This window comes from Pteronotus mesoamericanus, unplaced genomic scaffold (assembly GCF_021234165.1).
Source record: "Pteronotus mesoamericanus isolate MK-2021 breed Mesoamerican mustached bat unplaced genomic scaffold, CSHL_Meso_final contig_32, whole genome shotgun sequence".
Classification (NCBI taxonomy): domain Eukaryota; kingdom Metazoa; phylum Chordata; class Mammalia; order Chiroptera; family Mormoopidae; genus Pteronotus; species Pteronotus mesoamericanus.
This window is the reverse complement of record NW_026555134.1, coordinates 11,399,642-11,423,011: the sequence shown is the minus strand read 5'-3', so window position 1 is coordinate 11,423,011 and position 23,370 is coordinate 11,399,642. Positions and strand designations below refer to the sequence as shown.

Sequence of the window (23,370 nt, the reverse complement as noted above, 5' to 3'; positions counted from 1 at the left end):
ATTTCAAACATAAGGAAGAAAGAACTTTTAACCAGAACAGAAAGAAGAAACAAGAATTCAAAAAAACAAGGAGAATTTAAATCGGCTCTGGACCTCTACAAAAGGGCCAACATTAGAATCACAGGGGCGCCAGAAGGAGAAGAGGAAGAACAAGAAACTGAAAACTTACTTGAAAAAATAATGAAAGAAAACTTCCCTAATTTGGTGAAGGAAATAGACATACAAGTCCAGGAAGCACACAGAGTCCCCAACAAGTTGGACCCAAAGAGGACCACACCAAGACACATCATAATTAAAATGCCAAAGGTTAAAGATAAAGAAAGAATCTTAAAAGCAGCAAGAGAAAAGCAGAGAGTTACCTACAAAGGAATATACATAAGACTATCACCTGATTTCTCAAAAGAAACTTTGTACACTAGAAGGGACTGCCAAGAAGTCTTCAAGTAATGAAAAGGAAGGACCTGCAACCTAGATTACTCTGTCCAGCAAAGCTGTCATTTAGAATGGAAGGGCAGATAAAGTGCTTCCCAGACAAGGTAAAGCTAAAGGAAGTGATCATCTCCAAGCCATTATTACATGAAATGTTAAAGAGACTTATTTAAGGAAAAGAAGATCAAAACTATGACCATTAAAATAGCAAAAAAAAAAAAAAAAAGAGGAAGCAGCAGCAGCAGCAGCATTATTGGCAGGTCCAGAATAGATGGGAGAGGTTAAGAATAGTATAGGAAATGGAGAAACCAAAGAACTTATATGCACAACCCATGGACAGGAACTAAGGAGGGGTGATTGCTGGAGGGAAGGGGGGGTACCGGGAGGAGGGGGAGGGCAAAGGGGGAAAGATTGGGACAACTGTAACAACATAATCAATAAAATATACTTGGAATAAGTAAATAAATAATGCAACTGTTATTTATTTTCCAATTCATATTTTAAAAATCACCAATAAACTCCTTTTTTGTTATTAGAGGATTTTGAGTACTAAAGAGTCATAATTTATAAAATCGATAAGAAAGGCATTGCATCAAATTCAAATTTTTACAAAATGGAACTAAGCCAAAAATACTAATTTGGAAAGACTGGGTTTGTATTTTTAATGACACACCTCTTTTAGAACTCCTTGAGAAGTAATCTGAAAAAAAAAATCATGAGGTTGAGTTTGTGAAAGATGAAGCCAAAACTCTGAAACAGGAGCTACTGCAAATTACACAGCATGTGATAAATCTGGCCTTTAAAGGTCAGCAGTAATAGAAGGTTATCTGCTATACATTCCCTAACCAGAGTTCACTGCTGATTTTATGACATAAAGGTATAAGGATACACTTTTATTAAATTTTCCCTTCTTCCTACACCAAAATATATTACTTGCTACAGAAGCATCCTGTGCCCTCTATGATAAGTTGTTGCTATTCTGAGCCTTATTTGCTTTTCTGTGTGTGGCTTTTGCTTGCAAAACCATGAATGCAACTGCAGCTTATCTAATCTCCAATGTGACAGTCACACTGGGGGTCTAATGCAAATGCCTGCAGTCATGTGCTGGATACAAACTCATGACGTTCCGTGCTTGCCAAGGGGGTGGAGGGCTGAAAATGGGAAGAGAATGTAAGGAAAACATGAACTGTGCTGGTCCCTACCAGTCGCTCCAGCAGTGACGGCATTCAAAGTTGTCCTTAGTTATTCCCGAGCATTTGGCACTCCATCAACGCCCTCTTCACGTCTAGTTGTTACTTAATACCACTTAAGCCACAGACACAGCCCCTCAGAGGACCTAGAGGGACACAAGGGCTACACCCACCTCAGACTGCTAGACCCCTTGGCTGGGGGCACAACGTTCTGAGCCATCTATCATTGGAGACAGCACCTGGTACAGTGGGTACAGCACCCACTGCACTCTTCCTGTAGCCATGAGCGTGTTGCGAACTTCCCTGGACCTAACTGTGTTTTTGATTAAATGAGTGCTTCTAGGAAAGCTTAAGTTCCAGACTCCAGTGTTACCATGGCTCTGATATACCGAGAGATTCCAGCTGCTTTTTGAAAACCAGTGAGAATTTTTTTCCCCCTCCACCTGTTACGGCCATTAGGTGCCCTCAACTAAACCATCTGTGCTAGATCTTCAAGGGAACAGGAAATGATGTGGGAAATCAAGGGGAAAACATATCCCAACCACCAGACAAAGGGTCTAGTGCTGGCTCTAAGTTTTGATACAAATCTAGCATTAAAGCTTACAGATGAATCATCTGAGAGATTTCAAGCCCCTCCCCCCACAACCTACCTAACAAGCCCAACAACTACTGTAATGATTAGCTACCTGGCAGACTTCCACTTTAATGCACTACAGAATCCACCCAGCTAAACTACCTTTTACCAAACACTTCCTTCCTTGCAGAAAGGATCGTTATCGAGAGCAGGAAATCAGCCCCTTGGCCGTGATGAGATAAGAATGTGATATAAACTATTCATTTACTTAGCTATACATTCTATAAACCGCCAGAATTATATCTGTATAGGTAGCAAGTTATTGACATGAAAAGAATGAATACAAATGGATTTATTTAATTTGCCGACAGCTGAGTAACTACTGAAAAGAGAATGAAAGGTCTAAAGGTGACAACTGACAAGTACCCTGGACTGACATCCAGAAGACTCAGGGAGGACCCGACTCTGCTCCTCACCGGGACGCACGGCTCTACCGTCCCCGTCCTGGCTCCAGGGGTCAGAGCTGCTCTGCCTTCACTGGGCCCTTCCCCAGATTGGCCCATGCCCCGCCCCTCAACACCACCACCACCTCCTCCCTGCCTTCCACTCAGAAAAGGAATAAAAAGTTCCCCGGACGGACAGGTTTGAGACGCAGTCGCTTCGGAATGGAACTGACACGGTGTGTTGGGGTACTGAAGCTCCGCGCTGAGGAAAGCTGCGTAATTTTGTTTGACCCAGTGCTCTGTAACACCTTCTATGAGAAATACTAGACAGAATGATTTATTACTTTCCCTTCAGGCTAATACTTCATGAATTTTCGAGTTCTCAGATTTCCCATTACACTGCACATATTTGGTATCGAAATCCTGCTAGACTGCAACTCACCAGCAAGTTCACCTCTAGTGGTATTTACAGTATACTATTTAGCATCTGTCACCATCATTTGCTAACAGTTTCACCTGTGTATTAACAAGACTACAAATGCAGCTGGGGGGGAGGGGCGCAAGGCATTCAGGGAGCTTTGCTTATGTTTCTTCTGAACTATCAATGGCAGTGTGCAATATATCCCAAAGAGACAATTATGATTAATAAATGACTGATCAGATGGTTAAAAACACAAACGAAAAAGATGAAAGCAAATCCGCATTTCATACCTGAGTTGCCACCTCTTCAATCTTGTGAACAGCTTTAGAATCAAACAAGACTTGTCTGCCTCGCCTTTCACAGTCCTGGTAAACTATCAGGCGAATCTCGTTCAGGTCAAACTCCGAACATGACCAACTACGGATTAAAAAGGAAGAAAGAAGTTATGGTCTCTGCAACACTTGCAATAATCATGGAGAAAACTGTTTCCCAACCAGTGTGCCTGGGTGCATGTCAGAGGGCCACAGGTACGCAGAAACAGTCACCCCTCTGGACCCAGGCAGGCAGCCGTCTGCAGACTCCAGCGGCCCGTACAGATATTGCCAGTGTCCATGACAAAGGCCTGGAAGACTGCTTTAAATAATGAATCATGGGTGAGAAAGCCTCTCTTTCCTGAGCCACCTTGGGCAAAGGTGGTAGCCAGAATTTCTAAGGACATGTTGGGGAAACTGAACCTGGACATCTGGGTTCCGGGGACGGCGCACCTGAGGCCTGGGAGTGTTCACGCTGTTGTGTCACTGGGCTGGGAACCATTCACAGCAAGTCAGTAGGTCCTTCTCTCTTCCTCTCCCACCCACCCATGTTCACATGGAGTGGGGAGGAATGACATATCCTAAAATTTAATATTTTCCTCTATTATGGCTGGCTCTGATAAGGAAGTTTTGAAAGGCAAGTGCAACAATGCATAGTATCTCAATTGCTAAAACAATCAAAAGTAAAGGAAGCCTGGCTTATTCCTAAGCAAACCGACAGCTACTGGGATAAAACTGCTCTAAACATAGGTTTGTTCTGAATAAAAAAAATGAAATCAGAATGTGAGAATTATAGAAAGGCTACTCATTTAAAATGCACTGCTTTGGGGTATATCCCATTATTAGTCTGTTAATGCATTCAACATGTATTTGAGTGCCTACTATGTTCCAAGCGCTCTGGTCAATGTTAGAGATTCAGCAGTTAATTAACTAAACAGACTTGGTCACTGCCCTCATGGAGCAAGTGCATGGTTTAGTGGGGAACACGGGGCTAATAATCAATACATAGATGTATACCTATATACGGTCACGAGTGCAAAAAAAAGCAAAGGTTGAGACAAGAGTCTCATATTTTCAGATTTAAGAGGTGGGGAGAGGGGTAGGGAAGTCCCTAAAGGATTTAAGGAATTGACATTGATTGACTGATTGATTGGGGGGGGGAGAGGGAGAAAGGGGGCGGAGAGAGAGAGAGAGAGAGAAAGAGAAACACCGGTTTGTTGTTCCATTTACTTACTTGTCTGTGCCCTGGCTGGAGATAGAACTGACCTGGGATCAAACTCACACTGGCTTATGGATGTGCTAACCAACTGAGCTACCCAGCTACACATTTAAGGAGGTGACATTTAAACGGAAACCTTAAGAAGAGTTAGAGATAGAGTGTGAGGATAAAGAACACAATAGGAAGAGGAGGGGAGGTACATGGTATAATGTTAGAGTGATGTATCTGAGGAGAAAACTAGCCAGAGGGAGAAAGAGGGCTTGCAAGGTAGGCTGGGAAGGCAGGCAGGAGCTCTCAGGATCATGCCCCAGGTGCAGGGGGAAGCCAAGGTAAACAGAGGTTGATAAACTCAGGTCTTGCTTTTTTAAAGTTCAATCTGACTGCCCTAAGGAAAACAGGGGTGGGACAGATTAAAACTGGAAGCAGGAAAGCAAACAGTTTATTATGAGTTCAGGCCCTCCATACGTGAAGGCTAGAGAGATAGCAATGGAGGTGGAGAAAATGGGACAAACGCTGGAGGGATGTTCAGGGGCAAACTGGTGAGATCTGCTGGTGGGCGGGATGGGTGCCTGAAGCAAAAGAGGTGCTCACTGCTTCGAAAATGCTGGAAGAGTTGTTCTGAAGGGGCAGAGGATGGACAGTTAGGTGGATAGACAAAAGCAAAGCAAGCTGTGAAACTAACAGACAGTATGACTGAAGTGAGGTCAGGCAAGTCTGGATTCAAATCGTGACTCTCTGAGCAACCACGTCCTCAACGGCACAATGGGGGCACTGCTGCCCCCTCCACAAAGCTGCCGCGGGAACTGAATGCATGCGTAACGTGCTTCACACAGACGCCGATGCACAGCGCGTGCTCCAAAATGAGGATAATTAGGAGAGCTGGTAATGTTACTATTTTTTTTAATTGATATAGTGTCTAGGACCCAATCTCAAACTGGGCATTACTGGTCTTTCTGTTCTCAGGCAATGGTAGCTAATATTGAACATGTTCTTTTAGGGCAGCAGATTTGTTTTCTTAAATCCCAGCACCAAAATACAAAGTTCTGGTTGTACCTTCTTTTAACTACCTAAGCTCCCATGTTTCTAAGGTACCATGTCCAGCCTCTCTTCCTCCTAATTTTCATCACAACATGGCAACAGAAATCGTTTTCCTATTACTCTGTCTAGAGGTAGTCAGTCCATGGGGCAGCCTGGTGATCAGACAGAACCGTATGCCCTCCAGCTAGGCTGTGACAGCCAGTCCCCACAATCGGGTGCTCCGCTGACAGAACAGGAGTTGCTGGTGCCTATTTTTTTTTTTTTTTTCCCATTATGAGGGGAGAGCCTTCCTGGAAACAGAGTCAACATGGAGGAAAGCACAGGTGAGTAATGGGATCAGACAGACTCCTGTTCGCAATCAAAGCCAGCTATTCCTGAGGGAACACTATTCCTGTAGTTAGTTTTCTGTCATTTGAAACTGGAAAGTCCTGATGACTGTTCCCCAAAGCACTAAATTTTAAAATTTCACAAGATGACTAACAACACCCTCTGAAATGATCAAAACAGTACACAGGTTAAAGTTCTTAAAAGTGAAAACTCAACAAAAATTTAATTACCTTGTATTTTCTTATTCATGTATTTTGCCCCAACAATTACATTTTGTCAAACTAGCACTATAATTTACAAAGCAAGCGGTTCAATTCGTATTTTTGAGGGGTGACACCAACTCAAATATCAAACTGAGGATAGCCTGTCTAGAAGAGCTAAAATATAATAATGATTACAACACCTTATTTAAAATTTTATAATATTTTTCAATTTTAAAAAGATGGAAATAAAAGATGTGGGAAAAGAAAAGTATGTATGTCAAGACCGTCCAATTTTTTGACCCAAATACCTTACAAAATATTTTATAAAATACTAGGAAAACTCTATTCACATTCTTCTATATTGATCCTGCCTTTGATTTAACACCAAATTATAATTTTGACATTTACCATCATTAGTATTAGTAGAGAAAATTACAGTTGAGTAATTTGGTGGAGGAAATACAAGCAGGAAAAAGGAGCTTCAATGAGAGCTTCAGAATGAGACAACCCCGGATCAAATCTCAGCTTTGCCTCCCACTGGCTTTCCAGCCTTGGGAAAGTCCCCCCAAGATGCACTGCAGGGCCTGTTGTGAAGATTAAAGGAAATAGTGTGGGGAAATCTCCCAGCACACTGCCAGCTCTTTTCCTTCCACACACACACCTTGAGTTACTCATAATCACATACCACACTTATACTTTCCATGTTCACATTCGCTTCAACATTCAACTGGCAGTTACTGTGGGGCTTCTATGAGCACCAACCATGGTTCCTGGTACTTTGCTGAGGGCAACTCAGTCTGATTCAAAGAGGTATACAAAATAGGCCTTGAGCTTTTGCCTTAAAGTATATGATTAATTTTAAAGGCATTTATTCTAATCAGAATTACCTCATTTTAAAATTCTATGATGCTAAGATTTGCCTAGTTGGAAGTGAAGCCAGGTGTTATTTCTGGTCTTATATCATCAAAGTCAGGAAGCAAGTGACCACAGTCTAAATCACTTACCTGAAAGGTGAGCAATAGTTCAAATGATTTTAAGTACAGAAAGCAGAATTATCTATAAAATATATACAACCACGTATTGGAGTTACATCCCCTCAAAAGATCTGTTCAATTCCTAATTCCTGGTACCTATGAATGTGACCTGGTTTGGAAACAGGGTCTTTACAGATGCAATCAAGCTAAGATGAGGTCCTACTGGATGAGGACCAGCCCCAATCCAATGACTGGGTTTCTCACAGAGAGAGAGAGAAAAACCTGGACACAGACACAGAGGTAAGGTGGTTATGTGTTGACAGAGACAAAGACTGGAGTTATACTTCTGCGAGCCAAGAAGAGCCAAAGAATCCTGGTGCTCAAGGGAGATACAGGGAGTAAAAAGTGTCTAAGTCCCTGTTCTCAAAGAACCCACAATCTAGACAACACAATCATGTAGATAAATACATGAAAATAAGAGGGCAAGGCAGAATATAGAGAATGAGAGAGTGAACAAAAAACATTCCTGGAAGAAGTAATATTTGAACTAATGAAGTTATGAAGGATGGGCAAGATTAGCCATGCAATGATGAGCAGGGGACAAAATCACTGCAGACGGCACAAACACAGAAAATTACAAGGTGCGATGTCAAAGTCCTGGGTATTTATTTGGAACATGTCTAACTGCAAAAGAATTACACAAGAAATGAGGCTAGACAGTTTAGGACTACCTGTGCAGGAGAGGGCCTTGAGTGCTATGCCAAGGACGATATGTGTGTCCCACAAGCATTATTATTTCTCAGAAAGTCATTCTAACTTTCTGAGAAAGGAAATGATGTGATCTCACCTGTGTTTTAGGGGGAACTAAAGCTGTTTGAGAAAACCATTTTCATGGCAAATGGAGAGGTGGTGCTGACTCATATACCCAGGATTTTAAGGAGCCATGGCTAATAAGGATGAGAACAGTGGCTGCACGATTTGTTGCAGGGTGACTTGCTACATCCTCCAAGGCCAATTCTAGTTTTGGTGTTTGATCCCTCCCCTGAACTTTCACAAGAATCAGGCTAGAAGTGGGTTCATATACGACCATGCTGAAACATGATCTATGAAAGACGACCACTTCAAAAATACTTACCTTCCTGCTCTTACAAAGAAACAACCCTATATAGTCAAAAATAAGTTCACAGGAAGAGTCTTAAGAGCAGCTTTGTGATCCAAGATTGTGAATGTTTAAAGAGTCAGGCATGATAGGGAACTATAAATGATCCAAGAAAGGGTAAATAAAACAAAACAAAACCAACAATAATGATCACAACAAACACTGGCAGATACCATCCGTTTAACAAGTAGTTCCTACATGCCTACCATGTGCCAAATATTCCTCTAGCACTAGATAAAACAGCAAGCAACCATAACTCCTGGCCCTATGAAACTCAGTGTATTTACAAGGATATTTTCCAGACACTCTTAAACCCTTTTCTATGTTCTCTTTTCTTTCAACTCCCACTGCTCCTCTTCTCTTTCAAGGAAGGGAGGGAGAGAGGGAGGGAGGAAGAAAGAATCTAAATACAAACAGAAACCCTCTTAAAGGGTTTGCTCAAGAACAGTGAGGAGCCCCTACTGACTGCCACCAGAAAACAGAGGAATGCTAAGGGTGGAGCAAAGGGAAGACTGTGCTTGAGATGGCAATCAAGAGTTCACCCAGTCAGTGCAAATGTACATTATTTTCCATCGATTTACAAGCTCTTCATTTTAATCAAAAATTATGTAAATAGATGGCAGTAACAAATTTGATTTTTTTTTTTTTTTTGGCTCGGTTAGTATTCTCCGAGGATGGCTAACAGGAAAAGGAATTTGCAAATGAGTTGACTTTCCTTTCTTCCCCTGCTTTGTACTGACACAGCCTTAGCCACACAAATCTCCAAATGCAGTTTCAGAGGAACTACGAAAAGATCCACTACTGAAAAATTGCTGTCCTGTGGTCAAGAGTATAGTAACACGGCGCTTAAAGGTTCCCATTCTCATCAGAAGCTTTAATACATAATGCTAACCTAAGGAGATAATTTCTAAATGATTGCAAAGTAAAATAAAATTAAAACTAAAATGACTCCAGTTGTGTGTATTCTTCCTATTTTATGAAAGAAATTTATGTTGAATGTTGGCTGTAACTTTTTCTGTCTTCAAGAAAGTAGGGGATATGTAAATCCTTTATTCCTTTTGTAAAAGAAATGTGTGGGACGAAGTAAGAAAGCCCTATGATTGGCAGCATGTCATGGAAAGAACACTCACTGTAACGTGAGTCCAAAAGCACACTCCTGCACTCATTCCTTCCACACACTGTTAAAACCTGGCTTGACCCAGAGACCGTCACAGATGCCAGGACTAGAAATTAACTAGATCCAGTTCCTACCTCAAAATGCTTACAATCTGATATGGGAAGGCCAACCCATAAATAAATAAGTAAACTATACTGTTACAGGTACAAAGATAAATGTCTATATGGCTCACTGGGAATGTGCGAATCAGAGAGCACATGATGTTTGGGATAGGACTAGTATTCGCCACGGTACACATGGCGGCTAACTCTAGCTCTGCCACTTTCAACCTACTCCTGGGCTCAGCATCCCTGAGATGTCCCTGCCTTGTCTGTCGCACACGGCTGTCAGGAAGAACAGAGAACGAGTATGAGAGTACTTTTAAAACTGCAAAGCATAACTCAAAGATAAACCCAGATATACAATCCTTTAACTGAGATCCTTGGGTCCAGGTGCTCCAGAATTCTATAGATTACAGAATGCAGTTTACACCACATATTATATAATGCTTCCTACAGGGTCTGAAGTACAGTCAAACCCCAAATCAAACAAATTTAATATTCACCAGCCCAAGTTATGTATATTTATGCTAAGTGGATTAGATAGAGACTATAAACAGCCTCACATCAGTTTATGTCAGTTCCAAAAATATTTTGAGCGATTTCAGGATTTTGGAATTGTAGCATAAGAGATTGCTGACCGATAAAACGCTTACTATGTATGAAGGAAGGTCAAGACTGAAGAAAGTAACATTCAGGTCCCCTCCATTTTTCTAATATAAACCAACCCCTAACAGAGATGATTGTCAAAGTTTATGCGTAAGCCGGTTGCAGCTCAGAGCCTACTTCTCCCCCAGTGAAACAATGCTATATATGATTGTGAGGGTCACACGCTAAAACCGCATGTCTTTATATAATGTGTTCACACAGCAATGACAGAATTCTGTTACATGAGTCACAATACAGCCTGAGGTACAGCTGCTATGCACAGGGAGCTCTGAAGCACAGAAGAGAAGACAGAATTCCTTCCTTCTTTCCTCAGCTCAGGATCATGTCAGGTAAAACTCTGAAGCTGGTTAAGTTTATGTGCTGCACTCATGCACCACATCCCCACACCCCACCACCCTAGGGCCACCTTGGCATCAGCAAAACAGCAGAGCCTGGTGCTCCATGTCAGGATGCCTGGGTTCTAGGCAGGACTGGTAGTCTAATCCTAGTAACGCTCTTTCACCTCTGAGTACAATGTTTCTTCCATAAAACAATGGGTTGGGACTAAAATGATTCCTCAAGGTCTCATCCTTCCAACTCTAACACACTATAATCCCAACTTATCTATTAAGTGTGCACAGTCTAATTTAGAATAAATGATCCAGGTACTGAGAGGAAAGCAATCTTAATGGATTAATCACCATTTAATCAACATTACTGCACTGCATACCTTTAACCCTTCCAGATGTACTTTATACCCTGATAGGCAGGCTTCTTAATATAAACATATTTTCCACTGATAAAACTTTCAGAAGGCACTAACAAAATTTGAAGAGGAAAAGTACAAATTCTTTTAAGGCAAGAGGGACACTGAGTGGGTGGTCATTGTGCCAACCAAGATCCAGCCCCTGGCTAGCTTTCCTAGGTTTTGTTGTTATATTTAATTATCAATAGTCTCTTCCCTTTCTCCCCTTTAAAAACTCACAGAATCTTTAAGTATGACCCATATTTTCTAAAATGATTCCTTTAATTCTTAAAAGAGCACTACTCATCCTTTTCTGCTAGCTATAAACTAGAAACTACCTGCACAGCTCCTCAAAAAAAAAAAAAGCTTTGCTGTTCATCTCCATGTGTGCATTTTTCAATATTCACTGAGCTAATTCTTTCATACTGTTGTGTGCACAACCCAAATAGTCAGCATTCATGACTATATTCCAGGACTGCTGAACTGTATAATGGCTCTGCTGAAAGCTAACTTGCATCCACATGATTTCATCTTTTCTTGAATGTACGGTGTTCCCATCCTCTCCGCCAGGGTAGTGTGTACTAATAACAGATAGAGGAGTGAATTATCAACTAAATATTTACAACATTGCCTTGTACATATATTCATTCTAGGTCCATTTAAATTGTACGCAAATAAGGTAATACTTTTATTTCCCCAGAGGTTTTCAGAGGTCAAAAGCATGATCCTCTTTGTAAGGGCTTTTGTTTGCAAAACGAAAAAGCCAAAATAAATAGAAACTGTATTTATCTTTGGTTGTAAAATATCTCTAAAAGAGATGGGTACAGATGAGCACGTGGGGAAGTGGTGGGGCACAAGTGGGGCCAAAAGAAGAAAGAGAGAGAGAGACACGTCCAAAATAATTATGTACAAAAAGGTATTCATTACAGCACAGTCTGGAATAGTGAAGGACTGGAAACCACCATGGGATGGTTAAATTATGGTACGTCCACACAACATGGTACTATACTGATACAACAACAAATAAGGAAGTTCCCTATGTAATTATATAAGCTCTAAGACAATAATTTTAACTAAAAAAAGAAACACAATGCTACTATACATATTTTTAAAAAGGAAAATTGGGGGAAAATTCTGGATTTTATTATATATGCATAGAGTGTCTCTAGAAAGATGTATAGTCTAAAGAATTGGTAACATTGGTTGAGTCTGGAGTAGAAAGCTGGGTTGTTGAAGAGAAGTAAGCAGACTTCAATGTATATTTGTTACACTGCACAGGGAAAGGCTTTCTCTCCACTGTTTACTAAATATCTGTCAGAACAGCACGATGAGAAAGAGTATAGACTCTGGAGCCCAGCAGCCTGGGTTCAAGTCCTTGCTCTGCCTCTTCCTAGCTATGGGACTTTGGCAAGTAACCTCAACTCTTTGTTCCTTAGTATCCTCACCTGCAAAATATGGGTAACAATACCTACCTCCTAAGTGTCCTCTTGAGTATTAAACCCAAAGTGATTAACAAAGAGCCAGACACACATAAATCAGTGCAAGTACTCGTTTGGACTTTGTATCTTCTGAATATTTAACTATATGACTGTCATATCTCTTATTAAAATTAAAATATTTTAAAAGATTCAGTAAAATTTAAATTGAAAAATTAAAAATAAATAATGAAATATGAATACAACAGAAATACCCTATTCCCCCCTCCAGGGTTCTAAGACAAACAACCCTAAGACAAACAACCTTAATTACTGTTTGCTTTAAGAGGCTTCTTGGTAGCTGAAGCATGTGGCAGTGGGTGAACTCCTACAGGGGAACCACCTTAATGCATTCAAAGAATTCAAATTCCATTTCAAATATGTAGTGTGGCCCTTAGACAATGACATTTATTGAGCTTTCTTCTCAGCATGCATACACCACATTTTCCTGTCCTTCTTCATTCCTTGCCTCCCCCAGGGACAGGATAAAATCTCTAAAAAAGTAATTCCTCTTCTCTTTTAGTAAACCTATTTATGGCTTTGAGTTGGTTATTGCTGTTCTATTATTGTATCAAGTTGATTTCCGTTGTGTTAAGTAACTGCCTTTTTTTATGGCATAATCTCCCAGAGCCTAGAGACACCAGTTCCAGGAGGGCTGATGTTTGGCTGTAGGAAGGGAAAGACAGTGATCAGAGCTCCATGGCACACACATAAATAATTGCCTAACATGTTAGAGTCTGCCAAACACTTTTACAAAATTCACCTGAGCTGACCTTCGCAAATGTCCTGTGAGAACCTGTATTACATAATCAGTTTTACACAGAAGTTAGGAAACTTTAACAAGGTTATAACCATTAAGTGGCAAAGTCAGGACTCCAACCAATGTCTCCTGACTCCAAATTCTGTGCTCTTCCAACTCCGCTCCACCAACACCTTAACATCATTGACAAGCAAGTCAGGGTACATCTGCATTTCAGGACCTCCCCTCTGCATTCCTTCTGAGGGGCAAAGACATGCCACATTTGAAAAGTAAAAATTCTCGTTATATAATGTTAAGACTTAAAAGCAGAGCACCAAACTATGTATACTACAATGTGTAAAAAACAAAACAAAAAACAGTTAGCAAAGCCTTTTTAAAAAGTTCACAAAAATTTAGCAGCTCATATTACAGGCAAAGAGTTAATTTCCCTAATATATAAAGGACAAACAGAATCAATTAAGAAAGAAACTGGCAAACCAATGGAAAAGTGGGCAATGGACCCAGATGGTTCACAGGGGGAGGGGTAAAATGGTCTTTAAACACATGAAAAAATGGCAAACCTCACTCTTAGAAAGAGAAGAGCAACGTAAAATCACACACCTATTAGGTTGGCAAAAATACAGAAGTCTGACATCCCACATGAAAGAAATAAAGGCACAGGCACAACATGGTATGACCACATGTATGGAGAGTAAGTTGTCATAGGTATCAGAATTATAAATAAATTATAAGTAAAGTATTTTTAACATTGGACCCACCAATCCCACTTCCGGAACTTATCAGGTTTTTCAGAAAAAAATCATGTGATTGCAGCATGTTTGGTAAGAGCAGAAGACTGGAAGAACTGGGAAGGGTGGTAATAGGGGCAAATTAAATTATTTTAATTCACTGATGATTTATGTTACATTCACAAAACAAAATACCAGGTAGCTGTTGGAGAGAGTGTGTTAGAATGAGAGCAAGACTCATAAATTCTCCAGATTATACTGGGAAGCCCAAACAGCAAAGAGCAGATTCTTGGGTAGAACATGCTACTTTTTGTGTAAAAAAGAAGAATACATATTTACATTTGCTTATTTCTGTACAAAATTAATATAAAAAGAATTTTAAGAAACTGGTAAAACTGATTACTTAAATGACATTGAGGAGGAATAAAGAGGTGGGAGTAATTCGTTTCGAATGTGTGTGTGTGGATGTGTGTGTATATATATATATATATTTTATTGAATTTGTTACTGTCGAACCAAGAGAATACAGTATCTCTGAAGATTTATAGATAACATGCTTTTTGAAATATTAGGAAAAAAATTCTGCTCATATTCACATTCTTTTAAAAGGTGATTTCACCTGTAGAAGGGCTAGGGGCCTCCTTCCCTTTGCTTCAGGTTTTCTACGAATAGAGACACAATCCCGAGGAGTGCACATTCCTGAGTGCTCTCACCTCCACATGCTCCTTCCCGGGGGAGAAAGAATAAACTCTGAATGGTCGATCTCCCTCTGTTGGCGGGCACCTATCCACCTGCAGAGCACATGCGTGCTGATAGGATCACCAGCTCCTCCACATCAAGTCTTTTAGTGCAAGGCCCTCTGTGGAAAGGCCTATGGGTACCACGCTGCTCAAGACGGGTGGACAAACTAGTCCAATTTTGAGGTTCGTTATTAGGCAGGCCATTGTTGTTACACATGCTAGCAATTTTCCAAACGCAAGTCTTTTACTTTCCATCTACCTGACCAATTTCTCTCACTCAATTTTCAAATTCCATTGGGGAAGAAAAATGGGTTCCCTTCACATTTCCTACCAAGAAAACTGCCAGGAATTTGAACAAAAATAGGGTAACTCTGCGTTGTAACTGGAAATCTGAATATCCATTTGCAGAAATACTCTGTTTCTGAAGCCATTTAATAAGATTTTACAACGTCATTATAAACTGTTCCCAAAAAACATTTTAATAACATGGGGAAATGGTGTGGTATCATACCGAGTAAAAAAGCAGATTATATAGCTTAATATACAATATGATTCAGTTAACACAATGTAGCTTACATCCGTATCAAGAAAGAACTTCAAGGGAATAAACAAAAATGTTTACAGTAGTACAATTTGTGTGACGGCATTATGGGTGATTTGAGTTTTCATATTTTTTTTATATATTCTTGCATTCTCCAAATGTTTTATAATAAAACTGTATCATTTTGATAGTCAGAAAAAGTATTTAAGAAAAAGAAGACGGCGTTTAAGAGGAAACGGGGAAAGCAGCCGGCCTGACACGACTGCAGCCATGCTCTGCAAAACCCACATGAGGTGCTTTTGAGTTTATACCAGCAATTAACAAGTGGGATTTAAAATGAAAAAATGCAATGTCATTTCTAACGGCAACTCCCGCAAAACATTTACATATAAATCTAACAAAATGTGTACAAGATCTATATGAGGAAAATTTAAAAACTCTGATAACAAAGAACTAAATAAACAGATACTCCACATGCATGGGTAGGAAGACTCAAGACGTCAGTTCTTCCCAACTTGGATCTATAAGATTCGATGTAATCCCAATTGAAATCCCAGCAAGTTATTTTGTGACTATCAGCAAACGGATTCTGAAGTTTAGCTGGAGAAGCACCAGACCCACAATAGCCAAAATAATAATGAAGGAGAAGAGCAAAGTCAGAAGACTGAAAGTACCCCATTTCAAGACTTACTATGAAGTTACAGTCATGAAGACAGTGTGGTAGCAGTAAAAGACGGGAGAGATCAATAGAAAAGGAGAGAGCGCCCAGAAACAGACGCATATGCACAGAGTCAAATGATCATCCTTCGACAAAGGTGATGCAACAACTGGACATCTGCATACAGAAAACTGAACCCAGACACGGACCTTAAACCCTTCACAAAAACTTAACTCAAAATGGATCATAAACCTAAATATACATTGAAAAACTATAAAAAATTTCTAGAAGATGACAGAAGGGAAAAAAATCTAGATAATCTTGGGCATGGTGATGCCCAAAAAATACATATATTTTTCCTGCCAAAGGCACAGGCAGGAAAAGGAAGAACCGGTGAGCTGGGCTTCGTTAAAAACTCCTGCTCTGCGAGAGGCAGCACCAAGAGAATGAGAAGACAGGCTCAGACAGAGCGAAAATATTTGCAACACACATATCTGCATTAAGGACTGGTATCCAAAATGAACAAAGAACTCATCAAACTCAACAGCAGGAAAAAGAACAACCCAATTTTAAAATGGGAAAAAAGATCTGAACAGATACATCAGAAAAAAGATACACAGGTGGCAAATGAGTATATAAAAGGATGCTCCACATTGTCCATCATTAGAGAAATACAAATTAAAACAACAGTAAGATACCACTACAGACCTATTAGGATGGCCAAAATCCAGAACACTGGCAGAAGCAAATGATGACAAGGATGTGGACTAACAGAAGCTGTCATTCATTGCTGGTGAGATGTTTGGCAGGTCCTGAAAAGACTAAACAAACTCTTACCTTATGATCCAGCAATCACACCCCTTGATATTTATCCAAAGGAGTAAAACTTACATCCACATAAAGACCTGCACAGGAATACAGCAGCTTTATTCATAATTGCCAAAACTTGGAAGCAACCGAGATGTCCTTCAGTAGGTAAATGAATAAAATTAATTGTGCTACATCCAGACAATGGCATACTATTTGTTGCCAAAAAGAAACTAGTTATCAAGCCAGGAAAAAAAAACACGTAGGAACCTTTAATGTATATTACTAAGTGAAAGACGCCAATCAGAAAAGGCTACATACTATATGCTTCCTATCAAAAGACATCTATAAAAGGCAAAACTAGGGAGGCAATGATTGCCAAGGGCTAGGGAGAGCTGAACAGGCAGCACACAGAGGATTTTGAGGGCAGTGAAGCTACTCTGTACGACACTATATTGATGGATACATTTTATACATTTGTCAAAACCCATAAAATATACAATACCAAGAGCGAACCCTAATGTAAACTACAGTTTTGGGTGAGTATGATGCGTCACCGTAGGCTCGCGTGGGGCAGCCGCCGCGCCGCTCTGGTGCACGCGAGGTGCTGGGAGCGGCGGCGGCTGTGGGGACGGGGGGGGGGGGGGATGTGGGCCAGGGCGCAGACGGGAACTCTGTTTTCTGCTCAATTTTGCTGTCAACCTAAAACTGCCCTAAAAAGCCTTTTAAAAGGAAAAAAATTTAATTGTCAATTAAAATACAGGAGCTTTGAGTAACAAGCACTAGATTTAAAGTCTGTGGTAGGGTCATTCTCCCAGATCACTTTGGTCTGTCACGGTCTGTTAGAGAATTCCCTGTGAAGACGAAAACGAAGGACACGTCATCTGAGCTTTGAATACAGGCATCACAAGTCTGTGCCCCAATGACAGGCAGTGTCCCCTCAGTCCTGGCCACCCAGCTGGAAAGGATGAGGTCTGCCCTACGGAACACGCCCAGTTCTCTCATGTGATCTTGTTCTCCCTGACAGAGGAACAAGTTCTCTTTTAGTTCCCACTGAGGTATCAGTTACTGTCGAGAGAGAACAAGGCCTGAATACAAAAGAAGTGAGGTTCTAATAGCAGGAATGTTTGTTATCCAGCAAAGGCCAAGAGGAGAGATATTAGGGGGCAGGCCACCTCCACCTCCCTCTCCTATCACAGTGTGACAGCCGTTGGCCAGCACACCGCAGCCTCCCCGCTGTTCCCACAGAGGGCCATGTACACTCTGAGCCCAAGCCATCTTGGCCTTTAGGCAACATTTTCCTTTTTGGGGTGATAGGGAGCAGAGTGTGCCACCTCAAAATACGCCTTTTTAGGATATTGATTATTTTAAGCTGGTTATTTTTAAGAAATTAAAAACTCCAGAAAAACCTCTGACCTTCCCCCCAACTCCCCAAAAGAATTTAGGCAAAGGAAGGACTTTCTCTAGAAAGGTGGCTATCATCACAGACAACTCCATTGTAGTATCGACTAGGTGTGACAGACAGGGAGGAACCTCGCAAAGCCCATCTGACCAAAGTCCTCTCTGTGTCCCACTGTTTCAAGGTGACCAATGTGTTTGCTTCCTGAACATGAACCCTTGTCATCTCCTCGTGAACTGCCTTACTCCCCCCCCCAACCCCTTAATTCTAAAGGACATACGTACTTCAGGCTCCCTAAATGTCTGGAATGTTCATGCTTATTGAATTCCCCATATGCATGGGTTAAAAATTTCATTTTCTTCTGTTAATCTCTGGTATATCCCTTGAATTATTTGGCCAGCCAGAATTTAGAAGGGTAGAAGGAAAATGATTTTTCCTCCCCTAAAAGAACAGACCAAGTGTATTCCTGCCTCAGGATCTCTGTGCTTGCTATTCCCTCTGTTGAGGATACACTTCCTCGAATGGCCACAGGGCTTGCTTCCTCACATGGAAAAAGATTATCACTGTTAAAGGGAAAACCACAGGCCCAACATGGGGGCACTCTTGTGCTAAAGCTCACGAGACCAAACCTGGACTTAAAACCTGACCTAAACACAGTTTAACCTTCTCCAGGAATGTAATCTAATTGGTCAGTCTGGAATTTCCTGGTCAGCACCAATGACTTGTCACATGGGTCCTCTCCACCCTCCCCACAAAGGAAGCTAAGGCCTTCTGTCTGACGAGGCAACCCCCACCCAACGGAGGGTAACCCAGCCTGAAACAATCCTGTCTTTTTGTTTGCCAATAACTTTCTTGCCCTGCCCAGTTTCTGCCTATAAAAACCATCCATACTATACAGCTTTTTGGGCCTCTCTCTACTTGCTAGATGGGATGTTGCCTGATTCAGGAAGTGCTTAATAAAGCCAATCAGATCTTCAAATTTACTCGAATTTAACACCACTGGGATAGTTCTGATTCCCTTGATTACCCCAGGTCTTTGCATTTTTCTTACATCTTTGGGTCTCATTAGTCAGTAACAGACAATCATATTAGAGCTATAAGGGACCTCACACACCATGTACCTGGAGATTCCGATACTTAACTTTTCATCAAAATTACTCAAGAAACTCTGTGTTTGTTTCCTTGTTTGCTTGTTTTTTTCAATCAACAAAGCTTCACAGGCTACACCCCCTGGAATTTGATCCAATGGATCTGAATTCACTTCACGCTCAGGAACTTGCACTTTTTAAAAACACGTCACATATTTGGGGATCAGTGACCCAATCCACCACTTCTGTGTGTTTGGTTTTTTTAAGAAGAGAAAACAAACACAGAGACATGAGGAAATGTTTCCAAAGGCACAATGAGTTCAAGGCATAAATAACCCCTCAGATCATGAGATTACGAAGATCGAATATTTCCCTACGTCAAAGACGATTCTACCATATCTGGTATAGGGTCCCATTTGTTAGAGTTGAACTTAAAAAATAAACTAGTAAGTGGAAAAACTGTCTTAGCTCAACTAAGTTCTTTCCTCCTTCCCTTCCTCCCTCTCCCCCCCTCCCCACCCGTTCCTTCTAGGCCTTCAGGCAGGGTAAGGCACAAAAGTAAAAGGAAATGGCATAATGAGAAGACAGGATTTTAATTCACATCTGTTCTGTAAAGACCTGAGAATAGTTTTTTTAAACTTTCTAAATTGATGAGAAAGATTAAATCCTTTGATACAAAAACATTAATGGCTGAATAAAGTACCTGACAGCCAACATTTCTTATAAACTGGGACCCCATAAAAGGGGAAGAGAGATGCCAGGAACCCTGGTGTTCCTAGAACCCACCGGCTGCATTCCCTCTGATGAGTTCTGACTGGGAGCTGAACTATAGTCTTAGATGGGTCACAGGTTATTACTGCTCTCACCAGTTCGCACCAGGGCCTGCTACGTCACTATTCAGCAGTTGTTCAGCTTTTGTTACTATAACAATAAAAGGATAAGGCTAAGCCACAGCCTGACTCACAACAGGAGTCAGAACAGGAACGCCAGGAGCGGGGGAGGGGGGCAGTGCAGCAGGTACTCCAGCTGGGCCCACAGCGAGCAGGGACGGGAGGGGAAGGCTTCAGACGCGGCCCACTGACGGCCGGTGGGCCCCAGGGTTGGAGCTCCCTTGTCTTCCATCTGGAACCCCGTCATTCTGGAAACACCTATGGAGACTAACAACAAGGACTTTACCCTGTTGTGTCATCAATACTTAAAATAAGACCTAGACAAAAGTTTATGTCAGTTGTCGGTTTCTATGAAGCAAGTTCATGCTCCGTTCAAAAATTACTGTAGTAAGACTGCTCTGATTCATTCCCAGGTAGAGATGTGGCCTCAGAGGGAAAAGATAAATGTTCTTTTAACCTAAATCCCATATAATTTTGCAACAATACTAAGTGACCACTGCATTCCTTCATTCATTTACTCAGCCATTATCAAATTACGTATCTAAATCCCAACCACCAACTAGTAGAAATAACCTTTTTTAACTGACCAAAGAAAATTCGTCATGTTCCCTAAAATCAGTGAAAAGGGAAAGAATGCAGAAAGGGTAGAACTTTTGACAGCCCAATGCATCTGAAAGAGTCACACCCAGCAACTGACAAACTCCCTGTGAAGCTTGTTATCAAGCACAAGACCATCAGCTGACCAGTTTGTTTTTCCTCCCTACCCACTTCATTCAACCTGTCCAACAGCTACATTTTCTAAGTAGTATCAAAGCAGAATGGTTTTCACACAGTGTTTCTAAGTGAAGAACACAATGGGAAACACTTTCCCCACCTCTGCAACCTGCACCAGATTTTCTTGTAATAATAGCCCTTTACTGAAATCATGAGAATTCTGTGGTCTGTTGCCTTAGCGTCTCTCTCTCTCTCTCTCTCTCTCTCTCTCTCTCTCTCTCTCTCTCTCCTTTTCTATTTCCTAGTCAGTACTCCTAACTACTACAAATAAAGACGGGTAGTAAAATCATGTTCGGTTGATCTCTGTGATGCAGTTCAGTAGGGGAAAAATAGATCCTGGTTTCCAGACTTAGTCTCTTGTTAAGAAACTATCTCAATCTACAGCTCCCACCGCCCCCCTCCCCCTGGTAGAATCAGTTCATCCAAAATGTAGATGGATTGATTAATTCATTAATTCTCCTGCTCCTTCCATTCTGGTGGTCCAAAGCAGTACATAAAATTTCTTCTGAACCCAAATTTAAAGATATGAAACTTAAAGGACAATTAACTCTGAAGTGCTTTGTTTCAGTTCCTCTTCAGTGTGCGTAAGGTATACATTTTTAAGGCATGGCTGGGAGATTTTGTCTTGCCATTAGAGAAGCAATGATCACAGATAAACTTGAGAAGTATTTCCATATTCCTCATATAAACACCTCTGTGTATTTACCTAATTTGTTGGGAAAGTTTGAAAAACCGAGGTGTTAATAACTCTGCTATGGTTGATATTTTAGAAAGAAAATTGGAAGCAATTATATGAAGACTATACAATATACCCAGCATCAGATTTCAGAGTTATGAAATCTCAACTGAGTTTTACCAAGAAATGTTTTATTGACAAACCACTTAAGATGCCTCATCAAACTCTTTAGGTTTTTGTCGATTTTATTATTTTGTGAAATAAACTCAACCCCCATATCTGTCATTGACGAGATTAAGGAGAAAGGAAGTGAAGCTTCAGAGGACAAACTTCTTTCCTAAAATGTTTCCTTCCACAGGAACCATAACTGGGAAGATTAAAATGTTTCTTTCTGCACTGAACTGTGTCAGTTTTACACTGTGGCGACTACTTGGTATCCAACCAGTATGACTCCACTGCATTTGTGGAATTTTTCTCTTCACCTTTGAATAACTGGAAAATCATTAGGAGAGGGGGGAAAACTACAATTAACCTCTGAGGAGGCAGGGCTAGGGAGGCCCACCACCAGGCAGCCAGCCGACAGTCTGCTCTCGGAGTCAGCCCACCACCTACCAAATTTCAAACTGCAGGCTGACAATACACTGATCAGTGCACTCGGCTAAGACAATGACCTAAGGCTGTTGATTTAAGATACCTAAGATCAAAGGAGCTGGAAGTCACACCTAGCTGCCCGCCCACTGACAAGGGCAGGCAGGTAACTCAGAGTGAGCACAGTGGAGCCAGAGCCCTACCGTACAAGCCCCTGTCAGTAATCCACTCTACCCTCAAGCGGGCCCAAATTTTAACGCAGGACACCAATAACAAGTACGATTTCAAGATTGTGGGAAGGGGAAGAGAAAGAGAGTGAGGTCTGCCAAGACAACTGGTCTGACTGTAGCTGAATTCCAATTAAATGACAAGTATGTCATCACTGTTCAGAATTCTAAAATAATGTTAAGCATCAGAGATGTAAATCTAAAAAAGTTCAAATGAGGTAAGGAGATAGTAGGTGTGAACATGCTTTGTTTAAGATTAAAGTGTTGTTTAAATGGAAATGATTAAATCCCACCAAAGAACAGCAAGTTCACTGGAAGTGAGAAGCAGAAGTACATCCCAAATACTGTGTATGTTTTTTAAATAATTGGGATGGCCCTTCATATTCTTATGTGGATGCCACCCCCTCCCTGTCAAATAACCTATTTGGAGAGCCTAGAATTGTATGAATAACAAAAATAGGGAATAGAGAAGGTCCTAATGCGGCATTTTAGGCTCTCAGAGGAGGAAAGAATTTTTTTAATAATCTGAACCAACTACATAGCCTATCGGAGACCCACAGAAGCCAGGAGACTGGCCCAGCGTTACCAGGCTCTTGGGCAGCAGAGCTGGGCACTGAGATCAGAGTGTGGATGAAGGTCCAGATAAGCTGAGTGTCGACCCATTGCTCTTTCATTTCACTCAGCTGTCCTTTCTTGATAATAAACAGATAAAAAATAGATAGTATAAAAGTGAAGTTTTCACTGAACACTCATATATATATTTTTAATGTAACACATCATTCATTACCTCTCCCTGTACAAATGTGTCTCTTTACTTGAGTGGAGAGCATGTGTCCCAACACCCATAAAATGATTTCCACACTTCTCCCTAACTCTCCAAACTACTGGGTTCTTACACGGGAGCAGAATATTCACTGCTTTATTAAATTTGTACTAAAGAAAGACAAAGGTTTTTATATGACAGAAACTGTATCCTGAACCTTATATTTTAAACCAACCAAGAAACAGGTTTATGGCTTTCTTTATTATCTATCTATATACTATTTTGGAATGAAATGTAATTCTCCAAGGATTTTTTTTCCTTGTCATTGATAGGCAACAAAATTATTTACAAAGAATGTTT

General features: G+C 40.9%; 1 protein-coding gene across 4 annotated transcripts in view; it reads right to left on the bottom strand.

Moving 5' to 3' along the window:
• Positions 1-23,370, bottom strand: part of FNIP2 (folliculin interacting protein 2) — a 120,215-nt gene that overhangs the window by 60,059 nt on the left and 36,786 nt on the right. For all 4 annotated transcript variants that reach the window (XM_054576095.1, XM_054576097.1, XM_054576094.1 and 1 more), the window contains exon 2: positions 3,348-3,474. In XM_054576095.1, the coding sequence (XP_054432070.1) occupies positions 3,348-3,474 (127 nt within the window). The remainder of the gene's footprint in view (positions 1-3,347; positions 3,475-23,370) is intronic.